The 19222-nt window shown below is 48.0% G+C and overlaps 1 protein-coding gene across 12 annotated transcripts in view; it reads right to left on the bottom strand.

The window, feature by feature from the left end:
- The window catches only part of ZFHX3 (zinc finger homeobox 3), a 290141-nt gene that overhangs the window by 14673 nt on the left and 256246 nt on the right, over window positions 1-19222 (bottom strand). For all 12 annotated transcript variants that reach the window (XR_008704554.1, XM_055554168.1, XM_055554163.1 and 9 more), the window contains 4 exons: window positions 16950-17083; window positions 16596-16796; window positions 6998-7100; window positions 360-5798 (listed from right to left, as the gene is read on the bottom strand). Coding sequence is in view for 11 of the 12 variants with exons in the window: in XM_055554168.1 (XP_055410143.1) it covers window positions 360-5798; window positions 6998-7100; window positions 16596-16796; window positions 16950-17083 (5877 nt within the window). In the remaining variant the exon portion in view is untranslated. The remainder of the gene's footprint in view (window positions 1-359; window positions 5799-6997; window positions 7101-16595; window positions 16797-16949; window positions 17084-19222) is intronic.

Raw genomic sequence — 19222 nt, 5'->3', positions numbered from 1 at the left:
ATGCGATCTGCATTTCCACAAAAACTGAATGGAAGGGTCCATAATGGAAACTGCTGTCTCAAAAACACCCCAGGATCTAGTACACCAGAACCCTCCAGTTCATGCCCACAGCATACACCCTGGTCTGTGCTGAACACCAGGCAGGAGTATGGTTTCAGGAGATCATTCGAACTCCAGGGTCCCCATTCTTGGAAGTGGAAGGGTCATGTACATCACAGCTCTAGGGCGACTCAATGGAAGGGACCTGAAATTCTGTTGCAGTTAGAGAACTAGGAATGTGGAGCCTCCCACCTGCCCAGCACTCAGGTTTTGTGTGGTGGCTCTTTACTACTGGGAGAATCATTGAGAGCAGAACCCACCTGTGTTGGATGGAGTGAAGCCTGGAAGGGAGGGGCTGTTGAGGCCGGGGAGCAACACAGGAGGAATGCCCTGGAGCGCCGGGTATGCTGTAGGAAGGTTGAGAGCCTGCAGAGGGGCGTTGTCGAACATCCCTTGCTGCTGAGCTGCTAGTCCAAGGACCTCATTGGCCTTTTTAATCCGGTCCAGCTCTTGTTGAGCCATCAGCTGACGTACAGTGGCTGGGTCAAAGTATTCTTTCTCCTTGTCCAGCTGGCTTCCAATGGTGTCTTTAACTTTGGAGATATGCTGTTGGGAAAAGATATGGTCACGTACAGACAGCCGAGCGCTGTACTTGATGCCACACAAAGTGCACTCTGTTTTGGGTCCCTCGTAACTCGTTTGGTTTATACCAAAATGCTTGGCCATGCTTAACTTGGACTTCTTTTCTTTTGCCCGGGCGTTCTGGAACCAGACCTGAACAACTCTCTTTGGCAGTCCAATGTCATTGCCCAGGACTTCACACTCCAGCATGGTGGGTGTCCGGTAGTCATTGAAGCATGACTTGAGGACCTTCAGCTGCAGATTGGTCATTTGAGTGCGAAAACGTTTCTGCCCGGGCCGATCCCCACTGTCTCCAGATTTGCCTGCTGACCCACTCACACCAGGGCTTGGAGAGCAGGGGTCTGCAAGGCTTGAGGTTTCACTGTAGTCCACGGTACCTTCATTGTCATATTCCTTGCTGTAAAAGCTGGGAGCTGGGCTGACCAGGCCAGATGACAACCGATCTTCATACTCAGACATTGCCATCATGGCCGCTTTGGTCAACCCTTCACTGGGCGCAGAGGAGGATTTGGTTTCAGTTGCTATTCCCGTCGCACTATCATTATCTGCATTGCCCTCGTCTCCAGTAGTGGTATCTGTGATCGCTGTGTTGACTGAGGAACAGTCATCGTTGTCCAGCTTAGTCTGGTCAAAGTTTAGATTAACTGAGGACATGGAGGGGCTTTCAAAATCTTCCATGCCTTCCACCTTGATGGAAGAAGGGCTCAGAAGAGTCCTGGGAGACAACTCCATGGTTTTGCTCACAGGTGAGAGGGGAACACCTTGGCCATCACTGCTGCTTGGGGGTAGGTGGGAAAAGCTAGTTCCATCAAAAATATCTCCCTTCATCTGCAGTCCCCCATCACAGTCTAAGAGCATTGCAGACAGAGTTAGGTTGTAGCCAGCTCTCTTGGCTTCATGCCAATGACGGGACCGGATATGAGCCTCCAGGGCCGTCTTGGCTTTGAAGAGTGCTCTGCAGAAAGGGCACCTCCTGTGGGCCTGCGCTGGGCCCACCGCCCGGAACTGTCCTTTCCTTTCCCGGGCCCGGGTGTTCTGAAACCAGACTTGGACTACACGTTTCTTCAAGCCCACCTCATGCGCGATGTGATCCAACATCTTTCGAGTTGGATTGGAGTCCAAGAGATACTTTTGGTAGAGAATTTCTAGCTGTTCTGGCGTGATAGTTGTCCTCAGACGCTTGTCTCTCTGAGGTTCTTCTCCCCCTGTCCCACTGTCATTTTCTCCAGGGCTTGCACTGGCCTTTTCCTCCAGCTTCCTCTTCAGAGTGTTCATCGTGGAGGTGGGAGTTGAAGGGGAAGTGGCTGAGCTTGCAGGAATCTGAGGTATGGCCCCAGAGAGCAGCTGGCTTGCCAGCAGTGGGTTACTAGGGTCAAACAGCATGAAAGGCATATCCAGTGACCTGTCCAAGAACTGGGGGTGGATGAACTGGTTCTGTGCACTCAGGAAGTGAAGCTGCTGATGCTCCTGCCAGTGCTCAAATGATGGGAAGGCCAACTTGCACTGATCACACTGGTAGGGGATTAGCTGAGGAGGTAGGTTGGCCAGCGGCTGAGGAGTTGACGTATGGAGGGGCTTGAGGGGTAGGTGGGAGAGCTGGGAGGGGCTGGGGCTTGACTGGGGCAAGGGGCACTGAGGTGGGGGCGCTTGTGGAGGAGGCTGCGTCGGTACCGGTGCGGGGGACGTCAGCTGTGGGAGCTTCTGCTGGGCAGTGCTCATCTTCTGTTCGGGCTGGTCTTGCTGCTGCAGCTCTGCCTTTGGTTGTCCTTGCTTATCTTGGGTTTGGTTCGGCTGTGCACTGGGAGGTTCAGCCTGCTTTGGTTTTTCATCACTCACCTCTGGTTTTGCACTGAAGGTGGCCAGCTCATCGGCCTCTGATGGAAGCTGCAAGAACGCAGAGGATGCTGTACTGGCTGCAGGTGCTGGGGTGCTGTAAGCCTGGGAGGGCATTGGGGTGCTGCAGGAGGAACTGGTGGGTGTCAGAATTTCCATGGCATCCATGGAGTCCTCATTCTGGCTGTCATCCTGCCCTTCCTCATCTTCATCCTTGTAACACAGCTTCTTCTGGTGCTTGATGAGATCAAAGATGCGCTGGAACACCAGGCTGCATTTCTTGCACTGGTAGTTCAAGTTGCTCGTTCGAATATACCTATCATTTGTAAGCTCACGCCGCTCTCCGTCTTTGCCCTCTCCCTGATTCTCATAATTTTTCCTGGCCTTCTGTCGGGCGTTTTGAAACCAGACCACTATGACTCGGGTTGGAAGGTTCAGTAAATTAGAGAGTTGCTCAAATTCATCGTCCTTTGGGTAAGCGTTGGCATCAAAGAAGTCCTGCAGGACCCTCAGCTGATAGTCGGTAAACCTTGTTCTCGAAGACCTCTTGCTCCCCCAGTACTCCTGCTTCTGAGGTTCTGGTGAAGGGGGCCGAGAGTCAATCTTGAGTTCCTCCAGGCTGGTGATGGGAGGATTGCTGAAGTTGTAAGGGGAGTCCTTGTTCCGCTGCCGCTCTTTGAAGAGCGTGTTTCTGAACCAGTGCTTGATCACTTTCTGGGGCAACCCGGACTTGTCTGCCATCTCTTTGATCTGCTCTTCACTGGGGGAGTTGTTAATGTCAAAATACTGCCGCAGGACTCGGAGCTGGTCATCCGTGATCCTGGTACGAGGCCGCTTATTCTGCTGCTGGAGCAGACTTGGATTGAGCTGATGCTGGTACAGCTGGGCCAGGTCCGCGGGCAGAGGCTCCACGGGTCCAAGCTGAGGGGGCAGCTGAGCCGGCAATGTCTGCAGCGGCATCGTCTGCATCATGAGTGGCGAGAAGATGGGCAGCTCCATGGGCATGGAGAGCTGGGTGAGTGGCACGGACGGCTGGGCCGGGGCAATCGTAGGTGAAGTGATGGGTGGGGCCGACGTGGGGATGGCTGGGGTGGATGCTGGCTGGGGCGGCGCTGCTGGCAGCGGGGGTGGAGGCGGGGGTGGAGGCGGGGGTGGCGGCTCAGGGGTCTGAGGCCTCAGGGGGTACAGCTTGTCGTAGTGCTCACGGTACTGTTTGGCAAATCTCTCTAGCTGTTTAAATGGAAAGTAATTTTGATGAACGTGCTCTTGATGACTCTTTAAAATCAAGATGTTAGAAAACAGCTTGCCGCAGGAGTCACACTCGAGCTTCTCTGGGTTCTCGCCCTGCTCCATCTTCCCATTCTTCTTCTGCACCTTCTGCTTGTTCTCGTTGTACTGGATGACCAGCTCAAAACCAAAGTTCTCCAGCAAGGCCTTGGTAGCATTCCCTCTGGCATCCGAGGCAATGCGTGGAGGGAGCATGGAGGGCTCAGAACTAACCCCCGGGGCCAGTTCTTTCTTCTCTTTGGCCTTCAAGGCATCGGGCAGTGATTCCTTTGGTCCCGAGCTGATCTCTCCCCCCTCAGCACCATCCCTCTCTCTCTGGCTTTCTTTCTCCTTCTCTTTGATGACCAGTTTGTTTTTCTTTTCAGTGTGCTGGCTGGGCTGTAGGAGAGCAGGGTGACTCTGGGGCACAGGGAGCTGGCTCTGCTGCTGCTGCTGCAGCATCTGCTGGTGGCCCTGCTGTGGGATCTGAACCTGGGCCTTCAGGTCTTCCAGCAGGCCTGGGCCCGTCCCGGTCAGCGTTAGAGCCCCACTGGTCACCGGCAAGCTCACCTCCGGGTTGAGCTGGAATTCGGCACTGGGGATGTAGAAGGGGAAGAGAAGATGCTGCTGTTGCTGCAGCTGGAGCAGGGTCTCGGTGGTCATGGGGAAGTGAGGCAGAAGGGTGGGGTTGAACAGCTGGGACTGGATCAGAGCTGCCTGCTGCTGCAGCTCCTGCTGCAGATGAGCTTGAACTTGGGCCTGGGCCTGGGCCAGTGTCTGTGCTTGTTGTTGTTGTTGCTGCTGCTGCTGCTGCTGCTGCCTGGATGCAATCATGTCTGCCAGCTTCTTCCGGTTGGCTTCCTTGGGCTCTGCAGGGGATGCAATGTTGGCACTGATGGGATTCCCCAGGGGTGGCATTCCTACACTTTCAGCGGGCACTTGACTCAATAAGCTGGAGCTCGCAGCGATGCCAGCACTGCTCGGGTTGGTGGTGGTAAAGGTGTTACTGCCACTGGTGCTCACAGGACTCGGGGTGGAGGAGCTCAAGGGGGCTGTGCTGCTGCCCCCAGTGCCATTGCTGCTGCTGCTAGCAGCCTCCAGCTTGGCTGCCCGGGCCTTGGTCTGATGCAGCACAGAGCGCATATGGATCTCCAGGGTGGAACTCTGGCTGTAGGCCACGTTGCAAGTGTTGCACTTAAAAGGTTTGTTGTCAGGGCTGCTGGTGGGTTCTGGCTGACCGGTGGCCGACTCTTGAAGGGCTCTCTTTAACTTGTGTAGGTGGGAGACAGAATTGTAGTGCACGAGCAGGATGTTCTTTTGAGTGAAAGATTCCTTGCAGACGGTGCACTTGTAAGGGCGAGAAGGGTCCAGGAATTTTTCCATGGTGAAGTTGGGGCCTTTGCGGAAAGGTAGGGCTCTCTTTGGCTCAGAGCCCGAGTCCTCTTGTACCGACCCAGAGTCACTGCCCGTCGGGCTCTGTTTATCCTCCAAGTCACTCTCTTCCTCCTTGTCTTCCTCCACGATTATGGTGTGGTCCTCGGCCAGGGTGGGGTCCCCCATTGCCAGGAGGTCCCCATTGGCCAGAAGGCCACCATAAAGCTGCTGGATGTCGGCCTCACTCAACTCCAGGTGGCTTGTCTCAAGGTGTTTTTTCAGAGCCTGGAAAGTTCGGAAGCTGCGCTGGCAAAGACAGCACATGGTGGCAGCTCTGATCACGTGGTACTGAGAGTGGAGCTGCAGCTTCTCCACCGTCTTGAAAGCCAGACTGCACTGGTTGCAGCGGTACTTGTACACATGGCGATCTGACACTGGCAGCTGAGGCCTCTTGGCGTGAACCTCATTGAAGTGTGTCTGGAGGGTGGCGGAAGTTTTGAAAACCTGGTTGCACCCCTTCTTCCAGCACAGGAAGCCTGAGTCTTCTCTCACAGAGCCCGAGTCCACAGGAGAAGGTTTCAAATCTCCACTGTGTTCTGTGCTCGCAGAGGGTAAGATGTTCTTTCCCAGATCCTCTGAGGTTTCTGTAAAGAAAATAGAAATCAAGCCCAATGATAAAGAGGGCTTCGAGCTGCCTACCTAACAGGGCCTCGTGATCACAGAATCTGATGATGAGGGAAATACCCAACCTGCAGACACACACTCTCCATGGAGCCCCACCCGCCCAGAGAGCACATGCTATACGAGCAGACACACAGGAAGAAAAGGAAATACAGAGAGTCTCAACTCTTAGTAGGCCTATACCATCACACAGATCTGTCTTTTAAACAATATTCGTTTCAGTTTCTCAAGAAATTAAAGGATACCCCTTTTACATGGATCTAAACTGTAGAATATGTGATTTAGTGCCCTGCTAAGATGTGGGGCATTTGTAAGGACTGCTGTCCGTTGTAACAAATTTTGGATATATTTCTTCGGCATTAAATTTCCTGTTACAGTGTGACTTCTGACTGTCCTCTCTATTCGATAAGCAATGAATGTTCAAGTGGCCAATTATGAAAATAAAATACATTAAAATTTTTTTCTACAATGAGATCATCACACCCATAAATATTCTAACCCTTTTTCAGGTCAGTGGTACACTGCCTAGTATGGAGACATCACAAGGGAGAAGGTGGGGCAGAGCTCTTCCCAACTTAAGTCTTAGCTGCTGACAAGATGTCAGTGATGGAGGAGAAACTCAAAAACAGAGGTCCCACCCAGCGAGGACTCACCCCAGGGCACCACCAGCATCTATATCTACAACAGCGTCCCTTCCAAATGCTCCTTTCTGCTGCCTCCTATGAGACAGTCCTGGAAGTCTCAGAGAAGAGTTCTGTGCAGATACAGTGCCTAGAAAGATACCTAATCCAGTGCCCTGAGATCACCCGTGTGCTCCACAAGTCCCTCATGTTTAAGTCCTCAGAGAGGGAATATGTAATGGCTTAAGATGGTAAGTTATGAGTGTACTGACTGAGTGTCTGGTCATTAACTTCCTCACTGTACAGTCTAAGGGGACATGTGTCCACCAGAACCTCACTGGTTGTCACCTGAGCTTTTCTCACTTCAAACCACATGAAGAGCAACAGATACCCACTAAGAGCCCGAGTATCCAGTGCTGACAACAGCGCCCCTCGCCCCTTGAAAAGGCACATCCAGCTTAGGAGTACAGTAAAGAGTCTGCGGCACTCTTGCCCTATGAACGTTCTGTTTCTCTTCTCAAGGTCAAGAGTATGACACTAACCAGGTTGCTTTCCTGCCTCCTCCACACTGGAGCTCCCGTCTCGATCTGGAACAGCCGCTGGGAGGAACATGCTGCTGGGCATCACCATCTCAGGGGTGGTCACCTGAAGAGCAAGCGGCAGAGACATGAGGCAAGTCAAAAGGAGAGGAAAGAGACCCAAATAGGAAAATGTGTAGAAATTATTTAATAAGCAAAATTAGCCTTCACCAGTGTTAAGGCTGGAGGTGTCACTTTCCATAGCTCACTGAAGATTCATGTTTATTAGACAAAGCTCACATCAGTCAAAAGTGTTTCTACGGTTACATTCTGGACATAATTAGCAGTGCACACTTGAAGAATAATCTTATTATTAATATTTTTCCTTTATGCAGAATTTTGACTTTGATCACTGACAATGTTTTGTCATGGGCTGTGAAACTTCTTGTGCAACCAATTAGGTAGATAAGTTGAAAGGCCCACCTTAAGCTGCTGAAAACATAATAAGGGCCCTAATTAAATCATACCTAGTAAAGTACACTGTAATCTTGAAGCAGGGAGCATTGTAGTACTATTTTCAAAATGTATTCAGGCAAGAAGAGGAGGGGAATGAGCGAGAGAAAGGGTAAGAAGAAGAGAGGAGAACAAAGGGAAGGCTAAGGACATGCAGACACACTGGCAGATTTTCTAGGAAACAACATTGTGTAACCCTTTATAAACTGAGATCAAGTGCAAATGAGCATTTCTTATGACTGACTTCAGTCAGGATTTCTCCCAGGGTCTCTGCCTGAGGTACACAGCATCGGAGGGAACTTCCACCTGTGTGGTAGCCCAGAGGGTGTCCTGCATCCTACAACAGGGCAGCCCCACCTTGGCCACGGCTATTGCTGCCCAGTATAGCAACCTGGGTCAAAAGAGCTACAATTTAAGGTCAGATTTTAGGGATTTATTTCTCCAGGCTGTCCTGCCATCTGGCCAGAAACTTGTCCAAACACATTATCATTTGCCTTCCATTAATATGATAAGAAGTCCTCAGTATGCAACATAAGGCTTAAAAGCCTCCTCATTTAAAAAGAAGCAGCGCCCCTTTGCCTGCTACAGGACAGCAAGGTAGTTGAGGATATGCCCAGATGAATCAGAAATCGTCCCGTTTGAATGCAGCCTGAGACATAAACTGACCCCGAGGTAACAGGAACAGAAACGTACAGTCACCACTAGCCTTTCTACGAGGCACCCAGCCCACATGGAGACATTGTTTCCTCATCAAACATACCACTGAGATAGTATCTTCTCTTGCTGTTGCAAAGACTGGAACATCTAGATTACTGTTCAAAATTAAATATTTAAAATAAATTTTACTATTCTTAATGGTTTGAGGATTCTGGCCTTGTTCAAAATCACTGCCGATGCATTCACTAGAATCATCAGTGGTAGGTTCCACCTCAAGGGGAAACTCGGGACAGCTGTCCTCATAAATACCAAAAAGGTAACTCCCCCTTACGTTTCAGGGTGTTAGGATAATCTCAGCAACCCAGATGCCCAAAGGTGCAGAAATTAAGCAACAGGCACTGTGGAGAAGGACTCTGAGGAGCCCTGTGTTTATGAACAGCAGGTGCATGGTAGGTGCACGTGAGTGACACAGAACCCCTCTTGCACAGACATTGCACCCTCACACAAAGCTTGCCAGCAGCTGGTTAAGGCTAGCTGTTGATGAATCGTTAGGAATGGAGCAGAGATTGCCAAACTCATTCCATCTATTTTCTTTTTAATAGAAAGCATGTCTGACCAGTGTGGTTGGGGAGTCCAGCGGGAATCCAAGAAGTGAAAGGTCACCGATTAATTTATAGTCCTCAACCGAGGGGGAGCACGAGGTTGGGGGCAAGATGGGGAGAAAGGGAAAGGAAAAAAAGACTCCCCACCACCACCTTTCTCAGTTGTAGCTGCAGGATCAGTCCTTTCCTGGGATCTTTAGGAATTATGAAAAATGAATCATGAGAAATAAAAAAAAGCCCTACAGAGTAAAAAAGAATAAAATTATCTAACACCTCAGCTGCACATCATTATAGAAAACTGTGGGCTCTTTATACGCATTACAGTAAGGCAGACATCCCCTCTAACAGACTCAGTACGACGGATCAGTAATTGTTTTCATACACTTTAATTAGAAAAACTCAGATGGCTATGAATAATAATGGAAAAGAGAGACTTTTGCACTTGAAAGGTTGAAGTCAATCAAGTGTGAATGACGGCAAAAAAGAAAAAAAAAAAAAAAGACACCAATTCATCAGCCCTCTGTTGTCTCGCTGCGACTTTAATCATAATTCCTGATTGGGATTCAAGAAGGCAGTAAGCAGCGGTTCTTTGTCTGCCTTCACCTTCCATCAATTAACTCTCCCCGAAATATAATCATCAACCTCACATGCTCCTCTGCATCTTAATCTGGGCCTCCAAACCTGTAAGTCTTGCCCCATATATGTTTAAGTAATTACTTTTATCTACCTGCATCTTCTCATCTATAGTGTACCCAACCTCTCCCTGAAAGCAAACAAATGAAAAAGATTCAGCATATAAAATCTTAATGGACAAGAAGTTCCCAGGAGACTTGAGAGGAAGACTCCTGAAGGGAATCCTGAGGATCTAGAAATTCTGACGGGGTCTATCTGCCCATGTGTCTGAACAGAGAGATTGCAATGGAAGCCGCTTTGCTATGCAGGACACTGACGGACCCCATGTCAGCTCTTGGATGTTAAATGTTCCTGTGTCTGTGTCCACTCCTCTTTCTCCTACCAGCTTCTCAACCCTGTCACTCACAGTTTCCACACTTTTTTGGTCAACAGCCAGAAGTACGGTCCTGCCAATGCCTCACTGAGGCGCTGTGCTTACAGAAGATGATGTAAGTTGGCCATGGCAGAGTTCCTTCAGCACCCCTTGTTTCCCAATCAGATCTGGCGGCCATGCAGCCAGGCTGGAGGTCCCTGGGAAAGACGGTCACTCACCAGTGCCAAGCACAGTTCTGTAAAGGCCTTCCTTTCACAAGGAGCATCAGAGCACACTGGCAGGCGAAGGGACAAAACCTGCCCACAGTATAACCAGCCTCCACCCACCCTCACCAAACGTGTCCAAGCCGCAGACCCCCCCAAGCACTGGATGCCACCATTACACACTCAGCCCCAGCACCCCCAACCACAGACTCAAATGCCGAACAAAGAGATTAAGGTTTGGCCAGACCACACTCAGTCCAAACACCTACTCATCCCACATCAACATCCATGTAGACTGATTCTTCCAGTAACCTTACACCCATACACAATGAGTATGTTAAATTACATTCTCCCATACTTGACACTAATGTATAAATGGGACTTAAGACTATGAAAACAGACGTTTGACTGAAAGTCCAAGTTTTTGAGGTAAGAAAGTTCAATCTGTTAGAGCCATGACTTCCTCAGAATTTGAGTCTCTCTTGATTGGTGGCCGTCTGGATAGCACACGCCTTCTTCCTGCCTCTCTGAGCCAAGTCAGGTATGCAGAGTTGATGGGAACACAGGAACAAAGTATCATCTGAGCAGCGATAGAACCTTCCAAACAGGTAAACAGTCTCACATAGAGTGAGAAATGGGGAGTTCTGTGCTGATGCTGGAAATCTTCAAGTTTCAGCAATTTTCATATATGACAATAGAAGTAGAAGCATTCTACTTCTTCACGTGAAGAAAAATCTTCATGCTTAAGCAATTCCAAAACAACTCAGTTGATGAGAAGGGAGGGCCTCAAGTGATTCTGCTTGTCCATTCATTTGACCATCATTCACTAAACTTTGTACAAGGTCCCTATGCCACTTGCTTGTGAGACAGAGCGAGACCAGGTCCCTGGGCCCAAGAAGCTCACATCCAGAATAATTAACCTTTTAGATATCATAAACTCATTAGGAAATCTGATGAAAGTGGCAGGCTCCTAGAAAAAATACTTTCAAACAGACTATTGCAGATAATTTCAGGAAATCACAGGCTCCCTAGAGAGAAATTCCTGGACTCAAGTTAATTGCCCTTGAACTACTAGGAAAGGTGATATGGCTTTGTAAATACCTCCTGTTCGGTTCACCATTATTTAGGATTATGATTTAATGCCTTTCAAGTTTCTATGACATGAGTGGGCCTGAAAGCCTCAAGGACTCATTTTATAAAAGCCAGAGTCTTAGATGTGGGCCTGGTCCCCACTGTGACATGCAGGAGGGGCCGCTGATGTTTACTCTTTCTCAATGGAAGAAGCTGGATTATAAGGAGCCGCCACACTCTTTGCTTTCTTTGGGTCATGGACGTGAAATGGCCAAATACAACACCTTGAGCAACCAAGGGGTATATAAATTTTGCTAAATTCTTAACGGGACTGTTCATGCAAATTCATCCCTCAAGGCCACCCTGAGGTTAGATCAATGCAACCAACCAAGTTCCACATGCTGGCAAGCAAAGGTATCTTCTCAGACCCAAGTACTGCACCTCACTTCTCTGAGACTTTCATCCCCACAGCCTTGGCAGTGCTCACCTGAGTAGAGTTGCTTTCTGAAAGGCTCCCTATTCCAAGTGAAAGGACAGGTTTGCCAAAATCTAGACTCCCAAAGAGACTGAAATCCTTCATATTTCAGTAAAAAATAAACAGACTGAAGAGCCTCAGATGAAGGGAAAGAAAGAGGAAATGATGACAGAGGGAAAGACAGGACCTCAGACACAGGCCTTCCCAACAGAGACCTGGCTAGTCTGTACACCTGGTGAATGAGGTATTGGTCCTATTCTTTAAAAGCCAACGATTCCAGACCTTAGCATTCTAGCTAGTGGGGGATCTAGAGTTGATGGTGCCAGTGAGGGTCTAGCTGCTCACGTTCTCCTCTGACCTCAATGGCTGCCAGGATGCAGGAGCTGTCTGCACGCCTGCAGCCAGCAAGCCAGGCACTGCTTAGCAGCAAAGCCTCAGAGTTTTGTTTTGTGTGTGTGTTTTTTTTTTTTTTTTTTCCTACTACCTTCCAGTTGTGCTAGGTTGGGCGCTGGACCCTGGTGTCAAGAAGGCCATGTCTCTGTCTCGTTTCCCTTCTAAAATGTCATCTATGTGGCTGTCTTTTTTTTTAATCTAAAACCCATGAGGAAAAATTATAGAGCAATATTAACATTCATATGGGCCAAAAACAAATGTAGCCCTGAACCAGATTTTAAAAATCTAAGAATCAGAAAGACTGAAAAAAGGAGATAGGTAGGAGAACAGGAAACACATGAACAGTTGTCTCTCTCTCTCACACACAGACACACACACACAGCAGAAGAGAGAGAGAAGAGAGCTGAGAAGGAGACTGAATTGGAGAGAAAAGCTTCATTAGACTCAGAGAGGCAAGCAGTGGCAGTATACCAAGGTCACTTCTAATTTAGACCATCTAATTGGCAAACAGGCTCCAAATGGCTATCATCTCACAGGACTTGGAATTAATGAAGCCCGATTATTTTCATTACCTTCCTCTGAGATGGAGACAAAGTGAGAGCTGGTACCCAAGTGGGTGCCACAGCCTCAGGGCCAGTGGCCACCCGAGAGCCCTGATGCAGGGGGGCCAAGCGGCCAGCCTGGTCTAGAGACTCAGATGTATGGGCACACGGGGAGCACAGAGAGAGATGCTGACCGAAAACATCACAGGAGTCAGACAGCTGTGGGGTGGGGTGAGGCGTGGGGGGTGGGAGCTGTGGAATTGCAGGCAGCGTGGGTCCAGGAGCTGTGAAGGGGAATCAGTGCATGTACAAAACATACAGGATGATTAAGAACTACTAAAGGGAACAAAGACGAAGGGCTAGAGAAAAAGGTGTTCCTGGCTGCTCCAGACTTAGCCCCATTCTCCGCCATGAGGTCACACTTTGCTAAGTGATGGAGGAACAAAGACAGTTTCCCTGTGTTAATGCTCTGCAATCCCAGTGGTGTGTCCTGCCACTTAGAAGAACAGTGATTAGTTAGAATAATTCAGGACCACTGAAAATTATTGTAGGTGGTCTTTCCTATTCTAACCTGACCCCCTTGCCCTCAACCCTCCTCCCCTAGAAAAGTGAGCAAAAAGAGGTGGCACAAGCAGTGACCCCTATACCCCCATCACTGACTCAGACTCTCGAACTTCCCTGTCACTAGATGAGAGTGCTATATGACTGGCGTTGGGGACCAGCCGCTCAGTGGGGCCTGGAGGGGCACTTGTCTCACTGCCTTAAGCTTTATACATTTCCTTCTTTCTTACCATGTGTGTAAAGACAACCTTTGGAGCTCTGTTTCCCACAGGCCCAGCAGAATGAACTGCTGTGGGTGCAGTTTCCATAGCAGAGGGCCAGAGCTGCAATTGTTCCCAGTGGAGAATATTTTTCAAGCCCCTTCATCGGTAAAAAGAAGGGGGCCCATGGAGGACACAGATATGAGATGCAGAGCATAAGCAAGCAGCTGTTACCATAGCAACAGACATATTAGACACTGCAGGTTCCTGAAAGCTGTCTGATAAGGTATTATTAAATGAAGCCTCCTCAAAACACTCTCCATTTACAACTGAACGGAAAGACATTGTATAGAAAGTAATCTATTTCCATTTATCAAGGTGGAATTTACTTTTAGAGAGACTGAAACCCAATTCAAGCCAGATCCTGAGACCTTGGGCCCAGACAGCAAAAAATATTTACCAGAATTTACAGCTTCAGATACCATGGACACACCCCACATCTGCCAGGAGGTGTCTGTTTGGTAGATTTTGCCAGGTTTTCCTAGTCTGCACCAAAGGCAGTGCATTCAGTCAAACCATCTGGCAAGGAAGAAGATTCACTCCTCTCACTGCCATTCATCCGGGCCACTCAAAGATAAAGCAGACGTAACTTTCTCCTCTGGGAGGATGAATGACTGGACATTGACCATTCCTTAATGATACAGTTTAGAAAATGGAGCTCTGATTTGAGGGGCATATCTCATCATGCTGTTTTCAGAGTTTCCTGCTCTAGATAGCCAGGAACAAACAGATACACCATCAAAAAGTCTAACCAATACTTCCTCTTGGACAGTTTTCTAATAAAATTGCCATAAAAATAGCCTCCAGGGGCATGATTTTAACCACAGGTTCATTATAAACAGTTGTAAAACAATTTCAAAATTTCATTTTAACACCATACTTTTCAGAGGGAGGACAGTGGCAGCTACTTAATTGTTAGGGTCAAGACCAAGATGAGCAGTCCAGCCCTCAAATAGGGTGCCTGGGTTCACCCCAAAGTATGGCCACAAACTCCCCTCCAACCTTGGCTACTTGTCTTTTTCTTGCTGATCCTGCTAAAGGATGGAGATGGAACTGCTTTCTTTAGCTTGACACAACACATCCTCATGACTTAAGAAACCAGTTCAATACCAACAGCCATGCAGTGACTCCATCTTCATGCAAAGAGAGGGCATCAAACTGACCTTACAGACACCTTTAGTCAAATGTAAAACCCTTACATGATTACAGTTCCCACAACTTTCAACTTTATTTCTGAATCCATTAACTGTCTCCCATTGCTAGCAAATGAACTTCCTTACAGTCAGCACATTTCCCACAATTTGCACACTTTTTCAGAAATGTCTAGAAAACACCTCCATTGTATGCTGTGGGAAAATGAGGTAGGTTTACAGGGGTTTCTGAACAGGTGCCAAGCACAGCCCCTTTAGGGAGCGCATTTCTCCTACACAATTATGTTCTTGGGGAGTCTTCTCAAACAGGGATTATTAACCTGGCTCCATGGGTGAACTGTGGGTATCCTTATGCTCCCTGGCATTATACACACAATTTTGTACATGTAGGGATGTACCTGGTGGTCCCATGGCCAAGTCTTATTGCTCCCGATGCAGGGGGCCTGGGTTTGATCCCTGGTCAGGGAACTAGATCCCACAAGCCACAAATAAGAGTTTGCATGTCGCGACTAAAGATCGCACATGCTACTCTGAAGACTGAAGATCCTCCTGCAGCTAAGACCCAGTGCAGCCAAGTAAATTTTTTTTTTTTTTTTGTACATGCAGAATACTTGAAAGAGTTCTTAATAACGGATGTCAAACTAGCATGCATAGAATACCCAGTAAGGCTACTGAATCATATTCACCAGTCTCCCGCAAAAAGGATTTGAGAATCACTGCTTGAGTAACACCTCCTAAATTCTTCGGAATTTAGTACCCAAGCAAACACAGCAGTAACATCCTGTTGTTAAATGAAGACTCAAATGACCACCAGACTTGCTACCTTGTACCACACTGTTGCTGTTATAAAAGAATTAATATGACAAACAATGGCTATTTGAGATAAAATTTATATACTGGCCCTTAAGAATATATAAATGAAACACTGTCTAATGTAAACCAATCATACAGATTACTACAGGCTCATATTTCCTAGACCAATGTGATCTCAAACAGGAAAAATAATCACCAGAGCCAAAGAACAATGTATTGAAAATGCCTCCCTCCTCACATCTCTTCCTGCTTCTTTAGGCTCCCACGGTTCCAGGTCAGCTGTGGGAAGTCCTGGGTTGGCCAGAAAGTCCATTCAGCTAGGAAATATGTTGTTCATTAGTTTTTGGTGAAAATGGGAAAATGTGTATTTTATTTTTACTTAGACCCAAATGAACTTTTTGGCCAACCCAGTATGACAGCCTGAGGAAAATCCCAAGGCTGGAGAGAATTCCCAGGGAACTTGTAACATAGAAACCCACCATCCACAAAAGTAAGTTTCCACTTACAGAGACCCTTTCAACATGTTCACCAATCTATTTGAAAATAGCCATGGGAAGTTGCACTTGCAGCACAGAGGCCACCATAGTTTCTCACTGGCTGCTCAAGTTCCCATGACACAGCACCGAACGCATACTCCTCATGACGGAACATCACTTAGGACATACATTAGTATCACCTGCAGAATTTTGAAAAGTTTTCACGTTATATTTAAATCTTTGTACTAATCTTTTGCACCATGTTTACAGTGGCCACTTAGAGACATGCCCTGCAAGTATAGCAACTTCATGTTCAAAATGCAAAGCCCTTGTTCATGATTCAACACGTGCTACCCAAATGAGCATCTTCCTGCCTTGAGAACGAAAGCATCCACCCGAGGGACTCCCCTGTCACGGGGCTGCATTCCTAGAGTGGGAGAATCTGGGGTCAAATCTCAACTTTGCCACCTAAAAGTGGCATCACAGCAATTAACTTCTCTGAGCCTCAGTTTCTTCAGCCATAATGTAAACATGTCAAGCCTTTTTTTAAACAGAGTGGCTGTGAGGATGAAATGAAACATAATGAATCTAAGAACAACCTAGAATATGACTTGCTCAGTAAAGGCCTGGAGAACCTGAATGACAACTTGCAGTTAACTCACCCCCAGGCCTCTGCATCTGGAGGGGAGAGGATGATGAGGGATGCTGAGAAACACAGAGCCCTTTGGGTCACCGTCATGCCAAGACTAAGGTTGACAGTGGTCACAGGACCATCTTTGACCTTTCCAACTCTGTCCTGCCTCTGGCGTCCAGCAGCACAGCCTCCTGCCCATATCACAGTGCCACCCTTGACCCCTGGGGAGAGAAGAGCCCTGAGGAGCTGCTCCCGGCCGCCTTACCGTCATGATGAGCTTCTCCACACAGTCGGGTGCCACGCTGTGTAGGTGGGTGAGGTGCAGCTGGAGGTGGATCTTGTTGTTGAGCATGTCCTGGCAGAGGGGGCAGCGGAGCATGGGCTGCACCGAGTGCTGCGTCATGGCGTGCACGCGCAGCCGGTTGACGTCGGCATTGCTGTACTTGCAGTAGGGACACTGGTACATCTGTGGGGGACACAGCCACCCCGCCGGTTGACTCTTCAGTTCCCGTGGCAACAGTGTCTGTCCCATGCCCGCCCACCCAAGACTTCACTCCCCATCCCACTCCCCCCAGGTAACTGAAATACTCTCCCACAGCACAGCCCCTCTGGGCCTCACCTGCTCCGGCTTGGTCTCCTCTGATGTTTTTGGTCGCTTTGAAGAAAGAGGGGACTCCGAGCTACCTGGGAAGGAGATGCGTTTGGAGGTTGCGGGAGAATCTGTCAGCTCCTTCTCTGCTTGGCTTGATGATGCTGGAAGGAAAAACAGAAGATGTAATCCAGCAGCCAGGCCAGGCCAGCTCCCAGAGGATGCGTGCTGGGTGAGAGTCAACATTCATTCATAGCTCAGGGTGTTTGTGAAACACCCAAGTTAAAGGAGGATGAGCATCTGGATGGGTTTATCGGGCACGGTGGGAAAGAAGCAGGCATTGCTTTCTGTTGCCATGAATTTCTGTCACTACACAAATTTAACAACTGAACACCAAGGAAAAAAGGTGAAGAAATGGACTAAAAAGCTCTGAGTTGGATAAACCTACATTCAGTCTGTTCTGACCCCCCTCCCCGCTGATCAAGACACAACCTGTTGGCTAATGAGGGTGGCTGGGGAAGTCTCACCAACTGCTCTGCCAAACACGAGTCAACCCAAGAACCAGACAGACTTTCATAGATGTAATCAATGGTATGCACCCAACTTTATTGTCACAGCTCTTGAAATCAAAGGAGACCTGATCAATGTGAACCAAAGCTTGATTTTTTGCATGTATCTTGTTCACATGCAAAAAATCAAGCTTTGGTTCAGCAACTTGCTTTTGGCGGGGAGACGTAACTTAAGAGTGGAACTAGGCAGGGCGTAAATCCAACTTATAAACAAGCCAATGCTCCAGACACAAGAGTTTACTCAGAGTGGGTGGTTCAGAGAGAGAGAGTTTCCTATCTGCTTGCCTAGACCATGCCCTCTCACCCCCATGTCACCAAAAAGACAAAATACTGACGAGGGAGGAGGGCGACCTGAGGCTTAAGCAGCAAACAGTGGGCACAGAGCAGCGGCGGAAGGAGTTCTCTGAGTCACGGAAAGAGACATGCAAGATCTGGATGAGAAAACAGTTGGGCTAACAAGGTTTAACCAGGATAAATAAGCAGAACTCCTTTGGCATAAACACAAATCCTCAAGTGGTCAGATCTGGTTATTCCGAAACCTGGTCAGTAGCTTAAGGCTGGCCCTCTCACTTGTTTTGGATGGAGAACTCCATTTTTTAGAATCTCATTACAAGAGGCAAGAAGAAAAATCCTAAAAATGGTAGCGAGACAAGACATACCCACTGCGTGCTGCCCTCACTGAAAAATCATTTGACTCCATGTAGAGGTCATTGGTATGGAAAGCCTCATTTCTACTCTTCGGTCACACTGCTTTCTGTCTCATCCAGTCTAGTTACCCAGCACGTGTTTCCAGCTTTGAGATTTGTTCTGATGTGGATACACAAGATGCTGTCATTACAGATGTGTGCTTTAATAAACAGTTGTAAAAAATCAATTTTGTTCATTAAAATCATAAGGCCACACAATAATTTTGAGGGGGAAAAAAAAGTGAAATGCAGGAAATATTCCAGGAAGTGGATGCTCTTCCCAGAATGCACATCTTATGACCTTTAACCCCAGTATCTTGGTAACCTGGTCTACATAAGTTTGTAGAACATCTATTATTTAAAAAGTACAAGGACAAGCATATTACATACAGACCCCTCCTCCTCCCAACACACACATTCATAACAGTACTTTAATCTGTCTCGAATCGACTTCAAACCCATTTTGCTCTTAATGGGAGTTATTCATTTTCACTTGAAAGGTAATACGTGACGGCTGGATATTTAATGTGATGGACTGGCTGCCGATTAACTAGGTGCTGTAACATTCTAGTCTGGTTCCCGCATGGCCCACTTCCCATTTCCCAGACCCCCTCAGATCTGATCCCTCGAAACCCTGTGTCACGGGTTTTAGACCTCTGAGTATGATGGGCCGCTGCCTGCACACTCCCACAATAAGAGTCTTTAATTAATGTTTCAAGGACTTGAGATCTTCCTTTCCCCAGAAGATTCTTTATTCTCCATCATTTTTCATTTTTGCTTATTGGTTGTCTTCTATGTGTTAGCTCTTCAAATTCCTCCTAAAGATGGGGTGGCAGTGGTGGAGGCATTAGGTGATGGCCACTTCAGATGCCTGTTTGTTAGAGCCATCCTCCACCTTCCTCACTTGCAGCTCCAATCTGTAGGATTCAGGGCTTACAGTTAGGAAGAAGCTGCCGTATGGCTCTCCCTTCCTCTGGGGCGAGCCAGGATACAGAATTCTCCTCTGAACGCCCATCTCCATCTTTTTAGTTAGTCTGCCTGACCTGAA

The sequence above is a fragment of the Bubalus kerabau genome, chromosome 17 (assembly GCF_029407905.1).
Source record: "Bubalus kerabau isolate K-KA32 ecotype Philippines breed swamp buffalo chromosome 17, PCC_UOA_SB_1v2, whole genome shotgun sequence".
In the NCBI taxonomy this organism is placed as follows: Eukaryota; Metazoa; Chordata; class Mammalia; order Artiodactyla; family Bovidae; genus Bubalus; species Bubalus kerabau.
This window is presented reverse-complemented; position numbering and strand designations above follow the sequence as displayed.